Raw genomic sequence first — 15,653 nt, 5'->3', positions numbered from 1 at the left:
CTAGTAAACACAATTTAATTGTAATCTAATCTCGTGATATAATAGACTGAAAATGTCGATTAAGTACTACATTGTCGCAATCGAAATAACATATATCGAAGTCTTCTATGTAGTTCGGATCAAAACGCTCTAAAAAATACATGACCTATTTAGTCAATAAATTTGATATATTTTTTTTATGGTTGAAACTTTCATTATATTAATAAACCAAATAATTAAAGTCTGCATAGAACATTACATCAAAATAAATAAAAATAAATAAAAATAGGCCTATACTGGTACGACTATTCTAGATAAGATTTAACTACTCCAGTGCCTATTACAAAACATGCAGAAGTGCCTTGCCTTCAAAAAGAGAAATATATTCTGTTAATCACCCACGTTGAGCACACAATTATGAGACTCTAGCACTTCTAAAAAGACTCATCAAAGCATCAATTGCCAGTGCAGACTAACCAACCTGCAAAAAATTAAGCAGTTACAATCTCCTTCTCCTTAGAATTAGAGATATTAAAACCTTTAGAAGAAAATTTGATATATTAGTTTAATATCTCTAACATCAATTGTATTCATTGAGAGTATATATGTTTTAAATATTGTGTATATGACCATCGCATTCTTTTACACTAGCGTACGTCCTCCGAATGCAGTTATTATTTTATTAACAAATTTGATTTAGAAAGTTTCATTAAGATTCCTAACGACACAAAATATTGATTCTGGAAATAACTAGCATGAAGAAGAAGATGATAATGTGCTGTCAATCCACTATTGATATTGAAGGAGAAATTGCAGATATGTTGGGATTGATATCCATGAGAAATGCAGATTTTTGGGATCGATATCCCTTATTCATTTCTGTATTATTGCATTGTATCTATGGCATGGGGAACTTCTATCCTCCGATACTTAATACGTTATGGACTCTCTCTTCTGGAACATTGGGTCCCTAACTCGAACAAAGTCAAATATGAACGTGGACTTCCCTGCTCTTTCCAGATTATAATAGTCTATTATTGTGCGTGCGTGAATTTTACAATAATAATTTCACTCCTAAAAATAAAGCAAGGAGGACTAGAATCACGATAAAATCAGTGGGATTTGTACAGTTATGAGTTGCTCCATAATGCAAAGAGATGGCTAAAAGAAACATATTCTACACATTTTTGCAAAAGTCTATACATTAACATTATCGGTATATGTGTGTGTGTGTGTATATACGCCATATATATATATATTATATACGCCACACACACAGATATATATATATATATATATATATATTATGAGATCGCGATGATTTCTCATGTATTCCCAAGATTCTCTACAATTTATTATATAGGATTATAGAGACAAAAGAGAAGAGTAGTAAAAATTTAAATTATAATTTCCCTTAACTTTTGAGTTTTATTTTTTAACATGGAGGACATCAATCTATTAAAATGAAGAAGTAAATTAAATTACACAATAACTCACCCCATTCTAACTCATTATTAAAAGAGAAAATCAAAATAAAACTTTTCTCTCTCTCCTCGAGGAAACCCTAGAGGCCGGTTTTTGTTCTGGGAAATCATCCTCGTCCGGCGGCGCCTAGGCTCATCGGCTGGCCTTTGGCCTTGCCATCGTCATAAGGTTGGCTGCCGGACGGGTATTGGATGGGCAATTGCTCATGGGATGGCATCTGATGGAGGGTTTGCTCGGGGCTTGTGGATGGTCTAGCTGGGATGGAGTTCAGAGGTGGTGGTCGTGCTACCAGATCCGACAATCGAACCCTGATGATGGAGCCACCGATCTGGCTAGTTGGCAGTGGCTCGGGGTTGGGTTTCTCCGTGTGGTGTGGGTCGAGGCAAGATGGCTAGTGCGGTTTTGGGTCGTAGATGATATACTTGTGGCTGTGCGGATCGAGGAGATGCAAGTCATGGTGGAGACGGTGTGAGGTTTGAGGGCGTGTGGCGTGGGCTGAGGAGGCGTGTCCCGCGTGGTTTTGGGTCACAGGTGGTGGATTGTGGGGCGCGGATCGGGACGGTGCTGGTCGTGGCTGCGTGCGGCGGACTGAGCTTCACTGGTTGGTGTGTGCGACGGGGATGGAGCTTAGCTGGCAGGTGGACTGGACCGGACCAGGCTATTGGGCCTTGGGTGGACCTTTGCTTGATGGATATCCTATTTGGGCTTTGAGTTTATGGGCTGGGGTTTTACCCTATTCCAGTAGCTTCTCAATTGGGCTAGGGTTTACGCCCTTGGCCCAACCCTATGTTTTTAGTTTTGTTTAAGTTCAATAAATTTCTTATATTAGGAACCTAGATCTCTAGAGCCTCTGGCGTAGTACCAAAGGAAGATCTCCACTATCTCTATGATCTGAAATGTATAATAAGTGGGTCTATTTCTACGTACCATCACTACACCAATAACTTAAACACACAACACTTTTTGCACAACGAAAAAAAAAAAGGTGTTGTGTGATGAAGAAAAGTGAATCACACAACACGTTTACAAAACTTGCGTTGTATAAGGTGGTTAAAATTCTGAACTTTTTAGCTAGTAGATCATTGCACAACAGTTATAAGAATAATTCGTTGTGTGAATGAAGAAAAAAATAGCGGCAGATTTCCCTCTTAGCCTAACTCAAATTTGGCTCTAAATTGGTGCTCCAAAGGACAACAGAATAGTTATATCTGTTGTATGAGTGTAGCTTGCAAAATATCATACAACAGTTTTTTACTTTGTGTTGTCTACGTAATGAAGATATATACTGGCAAAATTTCAATGCGTACAAAACGTCATTCATTCCCCCAAAAGAACAAACTTTGATTGAAATGTAGGTTACATATATGTACTCCTACAACGTAATTTCTTATTTGTGTTGTCTAAATGAGAGATATATATCCCTAGCGCCAAAACTGATACTATGATTGCACATAGGCGGGCACTATGCCAAAAAGTCCTTCAGACGACACGCATCAGACGACATAAGTTTTGTTTTATGTCGTCTGAGTTTTTCAGACGACATAATTTTCTTTTCTGTCGTCTGAATATACACTAAAACCATACTGGTTTAATTTGGAAAAATGGTGAGCATTCAGATAACATATTTGTGTAGTTGTAAAAGGTGGTGATTTCCTATCTCAAATTTAGATAAATGGTGAGCATTCAGACAACACTTATATGTTGTTTGAAAAGATAGGAAAAAACCCTAGCAGAAATTTTAGATTTCCCTCCAACAAGTTGAGTCTTTTCCCTCTTAAGCGCCAAAACCTTATAGTTAACTAATCAATAGGGTGATATTTAGACAACATATAAGTGTTGTCTGAATAAGGTGAGTTTGACTTTTTTGTTTTAGGTCTCTTTTGGCATAACATAAACCCTTCGTGTTTTTTTTCATTCCCACAAATTCTGTCTAAAAATCTCTCTCCTTCAGGCTTCAGCAAAACCCGGCCCCGTCTTCCTCTCCATCTCTCTCATTTCCTTCCCCAAACCCCGCAACCTCCCCAACAGCCACCGCAATCACTTTCAATCAAAAACCAACTGCCGTCGCCACTGGGCGTGGCAAACCCACCTAAATCTAGTCGCTAACCCTAATCCCTCATTCCCTCAGCCTCTATTCGAGATTTTGACTGACCCTGACCCTCAGCCTCTCTTCGACTCACTCCCTCTGTCCCTCAGTTTCAGTCGCCGCCGACCCACCGCAAAGTTCGACGGTTCGGCCTTATCTCTAAGCTAGCTCTAACCTCTCAGTCAGTCATCTCACTCCCTCAGCCTCTCTAAGCTAGCTCCTATTCGTAATCTCGAACCGCTGAACTGCCGACCCACGGCTTTGCTTCGACCCACTGTAAGTAAACCTTCTCTCTATACTTCATTGTTGGGATGTTGGTCTCCGACCCATCGATCTCCAGTTAATAGATTTGATTATTTGAAATTTCATCTCACAACTCTCAATCTCCCTCAGTCCCTCATCTGAAATGTTGTTGGACAAGGAGGTGGCGAAGGAGGTGACGAAGGCGGTGAGGAGGAGTTGTTGGAGAAGGAGGTGACGAAAATGACTCACAGTACTGATTTCCCTTTTATATTTTTGATGTATTATAGAGTTTTGATTGGGATTCTGGAAGCACACACGTCTATCATTGTTACGTCAACGTGGATGGGAGTTACAGATTCAAGGTTTGTATGCTTACCTCTCTGTTATAAGTTGAATGTTTTGTTTACATGTTTGCAAATGTATACACAGGAGGAGCAGAAGTTGATTATTAAGTGAAACAGTAATGTAGATATTATATCTTGAAATGTGCTTTCAGTAAAACAATTGATCTACTGAAGAATCAGGTGGGATCCTGCTATTTTGTTGGATAATGCAGCTTTGTTGTTGGTTGGGAATTCCAGCTTGCTTATATGACTTACTAGCTGGAGGCTGATTGCTGTTCATTTACTCATTTGCATTTGACAGTGGGATGTTACCATGTCTTCAAAAAGTTATTTATATTTTTGCACTTTTCCAGTGCCTGATTGACCAATGTGCTTATTTTTCATGTTCATTTTACTCTAGCGGCAGATTTTTTATCGTCTCATTTTAATTGTTTTATGCCATTTATTTCTCATGCTCTTCTGTTTCTGTGTAGGGTGTGGCTATCACTCAAGAAAATTCATTATTAGACAACACTGCTAGAATTGAGGGCTGGTTAGCTAGATTCCCAATGTTTGACTGGGTTGGGGGAAGAACATCTGAAATGTCTGCAGTTGGTCTTCTTCCAGCAGCGCTTCAGGTTGGTATTACAGAATTCCAATTGTACATGATCATCATTCATGTTTTTTAATTTTGTTTATTTACTTGGATTGTTATCTATATTTCATCCTTGTTTCAGGGAATTGACACATTGCTGAAGTTTCTGAATCATAATGTCAGAGTATCTGTTCAATTTTGATTTTGAGTTGTGATTCCTGTCAAGTACCTTTTCGTGGCACATGAGCTAGGTCATCTATGAGGGTTGGTATATTATAAATAATGGAATAATTAATGAAACTATTCCTTGTATTGCAATATATGAATCATGTCTTTGGCCCAGCTGCACCATAGCTTCATTGAAGTTTGATTAATGATATTCAGTATATTATATGCCTTACCCTGCCTCCTTTTTTATTTCTGTTTGAAATAGTCCATTTGCACACCAGTCTAGAACTATTATATCTGTTGCCTTTAGCATCAAACCCAATTCTTGTTGTTCTTTGCTGGTGATGTAATTAGTTTTATGTCCTAATAATAAATGATTATCAAGTCTGAGCTCCAATTTGTAGTTGAATTCCATGAGAAAAAAAAATTGCGAAACTAATTGACAATAGTGGTTGTGTTGTTCTTTCTCGAGTTTACCCTGACTAAAATAAGATTGGAAGCAAAAGATATAATTTTCATTCTTTCTGCGTTCAGGTTAAGAATAATCCTGCCGCCTTGCTTGCTTTATGCTGGTATTGGGCTACTGATGGATTGGGATCCAAGGTATTGTTTGCTCAATCTATGAATGTCTTTAAATAGCGTATTTTTCAGTGTGATTTCTTTATGGTTGGTTTTAATTTCTTTCTGAAGATGTTCAACTGTTTCCCCTTTTGATTTTCTCAGGATATGGTTGTTCTTCCTTACATGGACAGCCTATTATTATTTAGTCGGTATTTGCAGCAGTTGGTCATGGAACCTATTGGGAAAGAATTTGACCTTGATAGTAATCGGGTATGTGTAATTTTTTCTTTTGTTTGGGGAATATTAATCATCCAGAAAACTCTTAGTTAGGTTGCCAATATCATGTATTTCTAGCATTTTGCATTATAATTGTTCATAATGGTGCTTGGGATTCTAGTGTCAAGCTTCCACCAAGTTCTATGAGTCTTTGTTACCAAACCGCTCATAATTTGTATGTCTTTATGAATCAATTTGGATCAGTTGTTAACTGATCAAGTAAACATGGATTGTTTTCTAAGTTGAGTTGTTCAGTCTATTTGTCATCAGAAATTCTTTATCTATGGTATCAGAAAGTTTAGGCTATCACTCCCTAATTTGTATGTCTAGTTGCTTCTTTGCAATCAGTATTTTGTTTTTCTCTTTTTGTTTCTCATCACAGGAAATTGAGTATTCTGTGCCTTTTCTCATTTAAGTATATTTCTCACTTTAAAATAGGACAAGTGGAAGTTATTTGTGACTTTGTGAGAATGTGATTTGAAATTCTTTCTGGGTGCTGTATTTGATGGGTGAAGGATTGGGATAGTTGATGATAAGGAATGAGGTTTTGAATCATTTTGTGATTGCTGTTGATGAGCCACGACATCCTTTTTTTTTTTTTTCCCGGCTCTCTCTTCGCTCTACTTTTCCTTAATCATCGCTCCTTGATATTGATCGTTGAAATTAAACTAAGTCATTTTGTTTCTATGATTTTTTTTATTTGTGTTCTTTTTGGGAATTATTGAAGAAGTAGGGATTTTGACCTTCTTGGCTTATTTCCGACCAATGACTTTTTAGGGGCAGTTGCTGCAAGTAGTCCTAACTTTATTACTGGAATCCTCTTATAAGTTCTATGTTTTGTAGAATTCTCACTACTACAGAAAACACATTTGGGGACACCCGCTAATTTTTTCGATGACGTTTTTTGAAACTCAATGTCCTTGTATACATGTAAGGACGTCAACTTATACCTCTTCAAAACCAAAAAACACGGAGAAGCTGCTCCAAGGCTAGCGCGTCTAACACGTCCTCGAGGTGTGGGGTTCGACTCACACAATACCCAAAAAACTTAATAGTCGAATAATCAAAATAATAGAAAAGTCCCTATGCTAGGCATTCATTCACTGGACGCGCGTTCTATGTTCATTTTTCCCCAAATTGCTTTAGCCATTCTCGTCTTCCATCTCAGATGCAAACCCTTCAATTTCACTTTCATTATCATATTTTCCTGTCAAATGGAAATAGGTCACCCTATCAATCAGCACTTCCCTCCTCGCTCACCTCGGTGCATCCAACATCACTGTTCTCTCATCACCCAGAAAACCCTAATCTTCTTCCGTGCCATCCAAAATCAAGACAGAAAATAGCTGAGGAGTGGAATCCTTAGTCAATCAAAGTTGAAAGTTCAGGCTGGGTTTATGTTTTGTATTAGTGTTAGTGATTTTAGTGTACACATTCTTGTTGATAATTTCAGTTTTCTTGTATAAAATCTTGAGTCTTTACACTTATCAGTTGTATTTGTATTGGCAGGTGCAGAATTGAAAAAAGAAGAAAAGAAGGATATTCATTGCCACCAAACCCTCCATATATATAGTAGATTGGCTGGGTCAGATCTGGCACTTACAAGCGAGGTATCTATAGTATGTTCTTGCTTATATGTAACCTGTAATCTAATGACTATGATTACTGGGAAGCACTTAGTTTTGTTTGTTTTTAGATTTTGCGGGGGAATGGATGCTAAGGGTTACAATATTTTCTTTTCAATTACAAATGCATTAGATTTTCCTATTATTTGTTCTTGTTCGTGATTGTCTTTGCTAGAATGATGTGAGATCAATATATTTCTAAGCCACAGCATAAAAGAACGTAGCTATAATCTCTACCTAATTTCATATTTCTTGCAGATTTTTTGTAGGTTGGGAATTGCAGCATTTTTATATCACTAGAGTGTTATCTTATATCACTATGAATATCCTTGTTTGAATCTTATAGACTATGAAAGCATAACCCGTCCATTGTAAACTTATGAAGCATGACATACTTGAGCTCAGTCTTGCATTAGTGCTTCTTTTTGCTCATTTCTAGCCCCATTACTATTCTTATAAATGTCTTAATGTAAAAAAATTGACACTTCCTTACTGATACATGAACTAAAAGTCTGGCTAAAAGTATGTAAGACTTTTTGCTATTCAATTTTCCATCTTTCTCTATTTGCTTATTTTTGTTTCTTCCCATTTTTCTCTCAGCTTTCCCTGCCATTGGTATCAGAAGGTGCCCCTTTCCCTTGCACTCAGTCTACAATATTTCAGAGGTTGCAAATTTCAAGCGTGAGATCATACATGCATCCTCACCTGGAATCATGGTGTACATTTATTTTCTTGTTCTTTCGGTGGTAAAGTATAGACGACAATTACCAAAACTATTTTGTAGGTATATCTTCGGTGCTCTTATCATCGCTAAATTATTGTCTGTCCCCATTGTGATGTCTTACCACACTCATGTTTTCATGTGAATGACCAAGTTTTTAGCATATAATGTGTCAGATATGGTGTTGGATTCATATATAACTGCTTGTCAGAAAATAAAATATCATTTTTGAAGGCTGAACATTGTTTTATTTTGGTATGCAGATATATTCCAAGATACACCTTCAGTTGGTTGGTGAAAGCCATGTGGGATCAAAGTTTCTAGTTAACATATTTCATCTGCTATAATTTCATTCTAATTGTTCAACTTTCATTTTGCAGCCCCTGATCACCCTATTTTTGACTTCGTGTTCATCTGTTTCTCCAATATCACTATAAGTAAGAAACTTCATATTTGTTTTCAATTTGACTTGCATCTATTTTTCTTAGTTACTTCATTTCATAAATATTGTCTAACTTTTTCATCCACTAGTTTCTTTGCAACTTGCAATCTTAATTTCCTTTACTATGAGTCACTTCAGAATTTAGTGTTATAATGCACATTCCTCATTGGTTGTAAAAGGCCAGGAGTTGCCATCTTGATGGCTGTTTATGAGTACTTGTTGTTCATGGAGTTATATTTGGCTGTTGGTGGTCAACAGATCTTTAAGATTATGGTCTTGGTGTCTTCATTGCTTCATTGTGTAATAACGTACATTTCTCATTGGTTGTAGTTATATTGCAGTGGAGATATGTAGGCTGGCTATTGATAGTGTATTAAAGGCCTCTCAAAGTAAGTTGTTTCCATTTTTTTTCTCTTTCTTTTTTTTGGTATTCTAGCAGATCTGGCATGCATTATTAACATGGTACTATGATGCATAATACATCCGTCTCAAAGAATAGTTTCATTTGAATATTGAAATACTTGGCTTTTGGCATTTGTATCAGGTAGTGAATGAAGGTAGTGGAGATCAGCCCCAGTTTTGCATGTCTCCTGTCATATGAGATAAATAGGTTATGAACTTGTAATTATGAATTGTTTAGTAGATTGTACTTGAAGTGATCGATGCTCATGATTAGGTTGTGTACATAAGACAATGATGGATTAATAGAAATTGCAATGAATGATTTTGGATGTGGGTTTCATACTTTCATGAATGGGCAATTTTAATTTCCAGAATGTATGCATACCAATTGTAACAGGGGACTACTAATATGTGTTATCTCAAATTGCAAGCTACAACAAAAGCACACCAAAATGTGTGGTTGCAGCTAAACAAAAACAACACAAAAATCCAATAGAAGTCTATTGTCTTTTTGGCATTGGGACGACAGAAAATTGTAGTCTAAAGGGCAAAACAACAACATAAGTTAGACGAAAGTGTTGGCTAAAACGTATAATAACAACAAATAAGTGTGGTTGGAATCAATCACAGACAACATAAAAAGACCTCATAAAAGACCTTTCACACAACACTTAAGTGTCGTATGTATGTATCCTAGAACGACACTTAATTGTCCTCTGATGCTCTTTACGACCACATATAATTGTCGTTTAAAGTAAATTAGCACAACCTTTAAATGCTGTTGTATGAGAGAAGACACTACATAAGAGTCTTCATATTTCTTATTTAAGGGCATTCAGACCACATAAATAAGTCTTGCAAATATGCTTCACACAATAGTATTTAAAAAATACTGTGGTTGTTTTGTTTATCAGACAATACAAAACTGTTGTTTGAATGCTTTTAAAGAAACATATCACAATGTTCCCAAAATGCAAAACTCATCAGACGACACAAGACTTTTATTTTTTTATGTCGTCTGAAAAATCAGACGACATAACACTTCTGTCGTCTGATGCCCCCAAGAGACGACACCGTACTAGACGACACATTTTTGTTCGTTCAGACGACAGAACAGTTGTGTCGTCTGATGCACTTTTTGGCATAGTGGGGAACTATCCCTCCTTGCTCCCTCAGCTCAAATTTTGAAGTGTGCAAAATCAGACAACAGAACTTCATATATGTGTTGTCTGATTCCTGAATACAAAATAAAAAGAACTAAAACCCCGCGCCTTGACAACTATTATCTCCCACTTGCACAAAATAACACTTCAACAAAATAACAGCTGATCTTTTCTTCGACCATCTCTCCTCAAAACATCATCTCCTTGCATTTACCCCTTCTTCACTCTTTTTCTTCCTTCCTTCCATGGAAGAGGCCCCAATTTCAATCTTGCCGAGTCTTTGACCCTATTCCCTGCCGAAGGGTCTCCGGCGATCCCTGGGCAAGGAATTGAATTCATCATTCTCCTCCTCTTTTCCTTCCTTGTTCAGGATCCAGACCCTTGATTCCCCAAAACCCAAAGCTTGCTTCTTTCTTTTTCTTCTTCGAGATTCTGATTCTGAATCAACAAGTTTTGGATATCCCAGACTCTCCCCCAGTTTCCCAATCCAATATCGAAAACCTAGATCAGAACTCTCTCATTTCCCGTTGGAAACTGCCCCAATCAAACACCCGAGGCATTTTGTCGACCACCATGTCGTCCCTGCACGTCTTCCTTCGGGAACCGCCGGAGGCAGCCATGGTTCTCACGACTAAGCTTTGCCGCTTCAGTGGTGCCAAGATCTACCCTGGTAGGGGCATCAGATTCATCCACTCCGATTCTCAGGTTAAAACTTCACCTCTCCTTAATCGATTCCTATACTCATCGTCTTCACCGCTAATAATCTTGGACTTGTGGCTTGGTTTAGTTTCCCTGTTCATAAATTCCAAGTGCAAGAGGTACTTTAACAACCGCCTCAAGCCATCCAAAATCACATGGACTGCCATGTTCAGAAAGCAGCACAAGAAGGTAGTATTCAATCTTTGCCTTTTCTTATGGTCTTGAAGTTGCTTTGATTTCTTTCGATTCAATTGATTCGATCTGATGATGAGTTTTGGTGTTATGTGACTACTACTGTAGGACTCTGCTTTGGATAGATCATTAAAAGGTTTTAGTTGGTGCATACATCTTCGAGTGAATGCTTCTTATGTGTATTTACATGGGTGTGTGTGTGGGAAATTTCTTTTCCTTTCAGCATGCACTTGACTTTTTAGGTATTTATGTACAAGAATGTGGAGTTTTTATAATACATTGGCTACTATTTCAAGAAAGGGTGAATATTGCTTTGACGTTTTGGTATGAAAAGGACCGACTGTGTAGAGTTAAAACAATGTGGAGACTGTAGATCTCAAACAAGTAATATATTGTCCTGTTAGTAACTTTTCATAATAGAATTAGAACGTTTAGTTCTTTGTTGGTAGTATAATTTTGTAATAAGATAACTAGCATCTTTGTGTTAAGAGTTACTATTTTGGAAAAAAAACTCTTAATATGAGGTCAGAATACTAATGTTTATGTTCAAGTGATATATGTTTTTAATTTCTCTTTGTTCTATATAGTATTCATTTAAAAAGTTTTACTGTATTTTTCCAAATTGAACATACTTTGAGAACTGTGTTGAGTTGAATGTGGAGAATAAGGATCTCAACATGTAACATAGTCTTGTGCAACCTTTTCATAACAGAACTATAGCATTTAGTTTTTTATTGATAGAAAAAAGAAAAAAGAAAAAATCATTGAAAGGGATGTGTAATATTTTTTTGTGGTTAAGACATACAATAAACATCTACATGTATGATAAAAGCATTTACAGGACAATGTTTGGGTAGAATTTTGTTGGGATTGTGAATCATTGACTATGAGCATAGGTTACATGTTAAACTCTGTTAGGTCTTAGGTAGATGAAGATAGAATTCTATTTCTTCTTCCTCATCTTCATTCCCCCTTTATAGTTTGAAGTACAGCACTCCTTGTGGGTTCTTAGTATTGCATTTCCTCCTCTCTTGATATCTCCTTTATTCTGACAAGCACCTATGCACTTCAATTTATTATAGTTGTTGCTTTTAGCATAAAGCAATGATTTTTAATAGGCAATTGGTTCTCTTCACTGTGCTTTGACTAATACATGCATCCCTATGTCTCACACTTGCTCCCTTACGCAGGTAAGTAGTGCAGCTGCTTATTTAGAGACGGGCATATTTTCACCATGGCGTTATTCTATTCTTTTGATTTCTTCTGTTCTTATCATCACATGGCTCAACTTAAGGTAAGTAGGTAACAGAGTAACTGTTTCCTCTAGTAACTAAGTCTCATCTAAGTATCATGAAGCATGACAATACATATTTGATAGGTAAATTATATATTCCAGAGTTAGTTACTCTTTCGTGATAGACCAAATTTCCCTACATCTGAACCCTAAGAAGTTTATTGTGTGTTGCACAAACACACTACTTGTGAGGATTGTAGGCTCAAATGGGCAAGCTAATCAATTGCAAAGCCATACAGATGTAGTTAACATGTCAGATAATGCATGTGTATGTATGAGCTTTCTGGAGACATTGATGAAGTAACTTCTACCCTAATAGTCTTGATGGATACTTAGAAGTGCCCTTCTGCATGAATAGTTAACTCTCACTCGGGATTCCTAATTCTATTGGTTCCTTAGCTTTTCCTGTACTTGGTTCTTTTTTTCTTTTCTTTTCTTCAGTAGACTATCTAGTTTTCTCTCCAGTATATGTTTTTCCTCCTCTGAGTTCTCTCTATCATCCCGCTGGAAAAAAGGGTATATCGGCATAACATGAAGAGCTTGATTTGTTACTTTCCTAGATTTCCACATTGGAATCTAATTATCTTCAGTTCATAGAAATATTATGACTTGTTTCTTCTTGGGCTGATAAAACCTCTGTATTTGTCTATTTGCAGCAATGATGTTTATGATTTCGATACAGGAGCAGATAAAAACAAGGTAGAATCTGTTGTAAATCTGGTTGGCAGGTAAGTTTATTTCTACTGTCTTCTCTATCTAGGCTTTACTTACTGTCTGTCTTGTGTTATCTCTCCATCATCAATAAACAATTAAGTTTTGTTGTGTGTATTGTAAGCCGTTAAAAGGTTTGGATAGATCATTAAAAGGTTTTAGTTGATTGAGATTGAGATGTTATTGATTTGGATAGATCATTGAAAGGGTGTTCATGATTTTGTTTTTGCATTACGAGACAAGTCTTGCAGTAGAATCTCAGCCAAAACAGGTAAGGACCTTGAACTCAGTTTTGATTATAAGCAGCAGGATATGTGTAATTTTAAACTCTAAGGTCATTCTCTGTTAGTTGGTTTATTCTTTTGTGCTTACCATCTTCTCTGATTTAGATTTATTCAATTTTTTTTTCTTCTAACGCAGTTTTTGTTACATCTTTTGGATTGGCTGGGTTATAGTTTGAAAAAGGGTGAGAGCAGTTGTCAGTTTCTGATCATCTGTGGAGGAATTTGGTTTGTAGTTTTCAATCGATTTGATTTGCAGAGGGAGCTAGATTCGTCAGTTTTGTTCTGCTGGAGAAGAAGAAAAATTTGGGTATATTCATAGACTGCAATCTAATTGATTGTTGTGACTTTAATCGAAATTGTTAATTGAGTTGTTTATAAGTTGAATCTGGTTTTTTACTTTTGGTGTCTGTTTTTAATTTGCAGGTTGTGCATATTGAAGGGAGAGAGGTTTGAAGTGGAAGCAAAGAAAAGAGGTTTGGTTGTTAACTTTATTCATCTTTGTCGTTGTTTTATATATTGTATCGGTTATGGATGTTGGGTTTATGAGATTACACTTGATCAGAATAAATTGTTAATCTGTTCAACTTAAATCAGTTTGGGTTTTCCTATTTTTTTTATTACTTCCATGGTTGTTGCTTATGCTTTGAAAAGGCAGGAAAGAAATGTGTATGGATTTGGGGACTGAATCAAATTAGGATTTGTTAAGCATTTGGGTTTAAATTTGGATTTGTTTAGCATTTGAATTTGTTTATGGATCAGTTTGATTTCTGAGTAGATCTTGCAGTTTTGTTTTCTTTTGTTGTGCATTTTCAGCTGCAAATATGCTACATTAGTTGATTACTTCAGTGGACTTATTGTCCATTGTTTTGTAGTACATTTTCTCCAGTGCAGTTTTTTTCCATCAAAAAGAAAAAAAAAATATGTCCCATCTTTGGTGTATGGTTATGGCAATTGTATATCAGCCTTCTTTGACTATAATTTTCAACTCAAATCACAAACAAATTCCTCCTCATTTTGAAAAGTTGATGTGCCCATCTTCGTTTCTCCTGTTGACGTTAGCTCCACTACTGTCATTCCCGTCTAACCGTAGGCTCAGAGAGGCAGAGTGTTACACAAGAGTACTTGAGTTTTTTTTAACTCTCTGATACATAAAGAATCTGCCTCATTACCTTTCCATTTCCTTTTGACGTTCAAAGGGTGCCCAAAGATCCATTTTCATTTTAGCATTTTGTTTTAACATTCCTTTTATTTTCCCTTATTTATCTTGAATTACTTTTTACTAATGCCTCAAGTCCATCTTATTATTGGTAATGAATGCTCCTGCAATTTTGGGTTGTTCTTGTACATCTTATGTATTTATAAACTGTTTTTTCTAGTTCTGTTATTATTGCTTTCTTTTTCTCGTTGTAATAATTAACTCACCGTAATGCATATAGCATGCTTACAACCCAAATGAGGAGTATACAGATGTGGAATCCACATTGCGTTCGCATTTGGAATCTTTTCTAGAAACTGCAAGATCATTCAATATGATTTACACCAAGGTTGGTTTGCTTTCCCTTTGAGATACTGCCTTGACAATCTGCTCTTGCTTTAATTTTCCTATTGTTTTACTGTATATTACCCAATTAAAGGATTTTGGGCACACGTGTTACTGAGAATGTCACCATGATAAAGGTTACTCTTTGGTGGATTCCATATTTACATTTGGTTTGGTTGGTGTAGGAAAAAATTTTCTTGCTTGTATTCCTGCTCCTTGCTAATTGAAAATTTTACTTTTTAGCTTCTCTAGTTAGATGTTGAGGTTTATTTTGATGTGCACAAATTCAAAATGCCTTTTGTTAGTTGTTTGTTTGCTCCTTATTTCGATTTTTTTTTTTGCAGTTGTGTAAAAGGGACATACTCTTATCTACTACCTTGAAATGTTGTGCTTTTGCAGGAAATACGTCCCTGGACACACATGATGGAGGTATCCCAGCTCCATGGGTTCGGGCCTGCAGCCAATCACTTATTGGAGGCAAATAAGATGCTTTTGAAGGTATCTCATTGACTATCAGATTATATCTTACTTTATTTCTTTGTTGCACATTATGCAGTTTTTTAGACTAATACTTCAATATCCCTAGCAAGTGTGATTGACTTCCTATACTACCACTAATATATTTTGATGGTTTATAGATATAAGAGACGGAAAATTCAATATTCAATAATTCATTCTGTTCGTCTACCTTTGTATAATGTGGCATCTGTATTTGCTATATGTAACGGTGAAGATAGTTTCTGAAGTCTTCTCTTAGTAAAACTTATTTATGATAGATACCTTACATTTATTTTCTTATTCTAGAAACCTGTCGAGGATAATGTTGAGAAGAAGAAGAAAAGGAAAGAGATAGGGGAGGAGAGG

The 15,653-nt window shown here is 36.3% G+C and overlaps 2 protein-coding genes and 1 long non-coding RNA gene across 5 annotated transcripts; all 3 read left to right on the top strand.

Annotated features, from left to right (window-relative positions):
• The first annotated feature begins 4,396 nt into the window (after positions 1-4,396).
• LOC112174492 (glucose-6-phosphate isomerase 1, chloroplastic) lies at positions 4,397-5,846 on the top strand. Of its 2 annotated transcripts, XR_002926033.2 has the most exons (4): positions 4,397-4,754; positions 4,854-4,975; positions 5,414-5,482; positions 5,603-5,846. XR_002926033.2 is itself a non-coding variant. In XM_024312266.2 (3 exons), exons 1-3 carry the CDS (start codon positions 4,686-4,688, stop codon positions 5,768-5,770), a joined length of 306 nt encoding a protein of 101 aa, XP_024168034.1. In that variant the 5' UTR covers positions 4,397-4,685; the 3' UTR covers positions 5,771-5,844. The 2 variants fall into 2 exon arrangements, 1 of the variants encoding a protein (XP_024168034.1); XM_024312266.2 differs by lacking the exon at positions 4,854-4,975 and having other exon boundaries at positions 5,603-5,844.
• A 1,355-nt stretch (positions 5,847-7,201) lies between these two features.
• Positions 7,202-9,161, top strand: LOC112173302. 2 transcript variants are annotated; one of them, XR_002925523.2, is made up of 5 exons: positions 7,202-7,326; positions 7,942-8,125; positions 8,326-8,499; positions 8,835-8,893; positions 9,049-9,161. It is a non-coding gene; the product is annotated as an uncharacterized LOC112173302 (long non-coding RNA). The 2 variants fall into 2 exon arrangements; XR_005801904.1 differs by having other exon boundaries at positions 7,942-8,499.
• Positions 9,162-10,145: 984 nt separating this feature from the next.
• Positions 10,146-14,794, top strand: LOC112173725. The gene is made up of 8 exons (XM_040509534.1): positions 10,146-10,775; positions 10,857-10,957; positions 12,155-12,254; positions 12,911-12,982; positions 13,209-13,236; positions 13,386-13,556; positions 13,673-13,722; positions 14,686-14,794. The coding sequence occupies exons 2-7, from the start codon at positions 10,924-10,926 to the stop codon at positions 13,700-13,702; spliced, it is 435 nt and encodes a 144-aa protein (XP_040365468.1). The 5' UTR covers positions 10,146-10,775; positions 10,857-10,923; the 3' UTR covers positions 13,703-13,722; positions 14,686-14,794.
• Positions 14,795-15,653: the final 859 nt, after the last annotated feature.

This window comes from Rosa chinensis, chromosome 6, assembly GCF_002994745.2.
Source record: "Rosa chinensis cultivar Old Blush chromosome 6, RchiOBHm-V2, whole genome shotgun sequence".
In the NCBI taxonomy this organism is placed as follows: domain Eukaryota; kingdom Viridiplantae; phylum Streptophyta; class Magnoliopsida; order Rosales; family Rosaceae; genus Rosa; species Rosa chinensis.
This window is presented reverse-complemented; position numbering and strand designations above follow the sequence as displayed.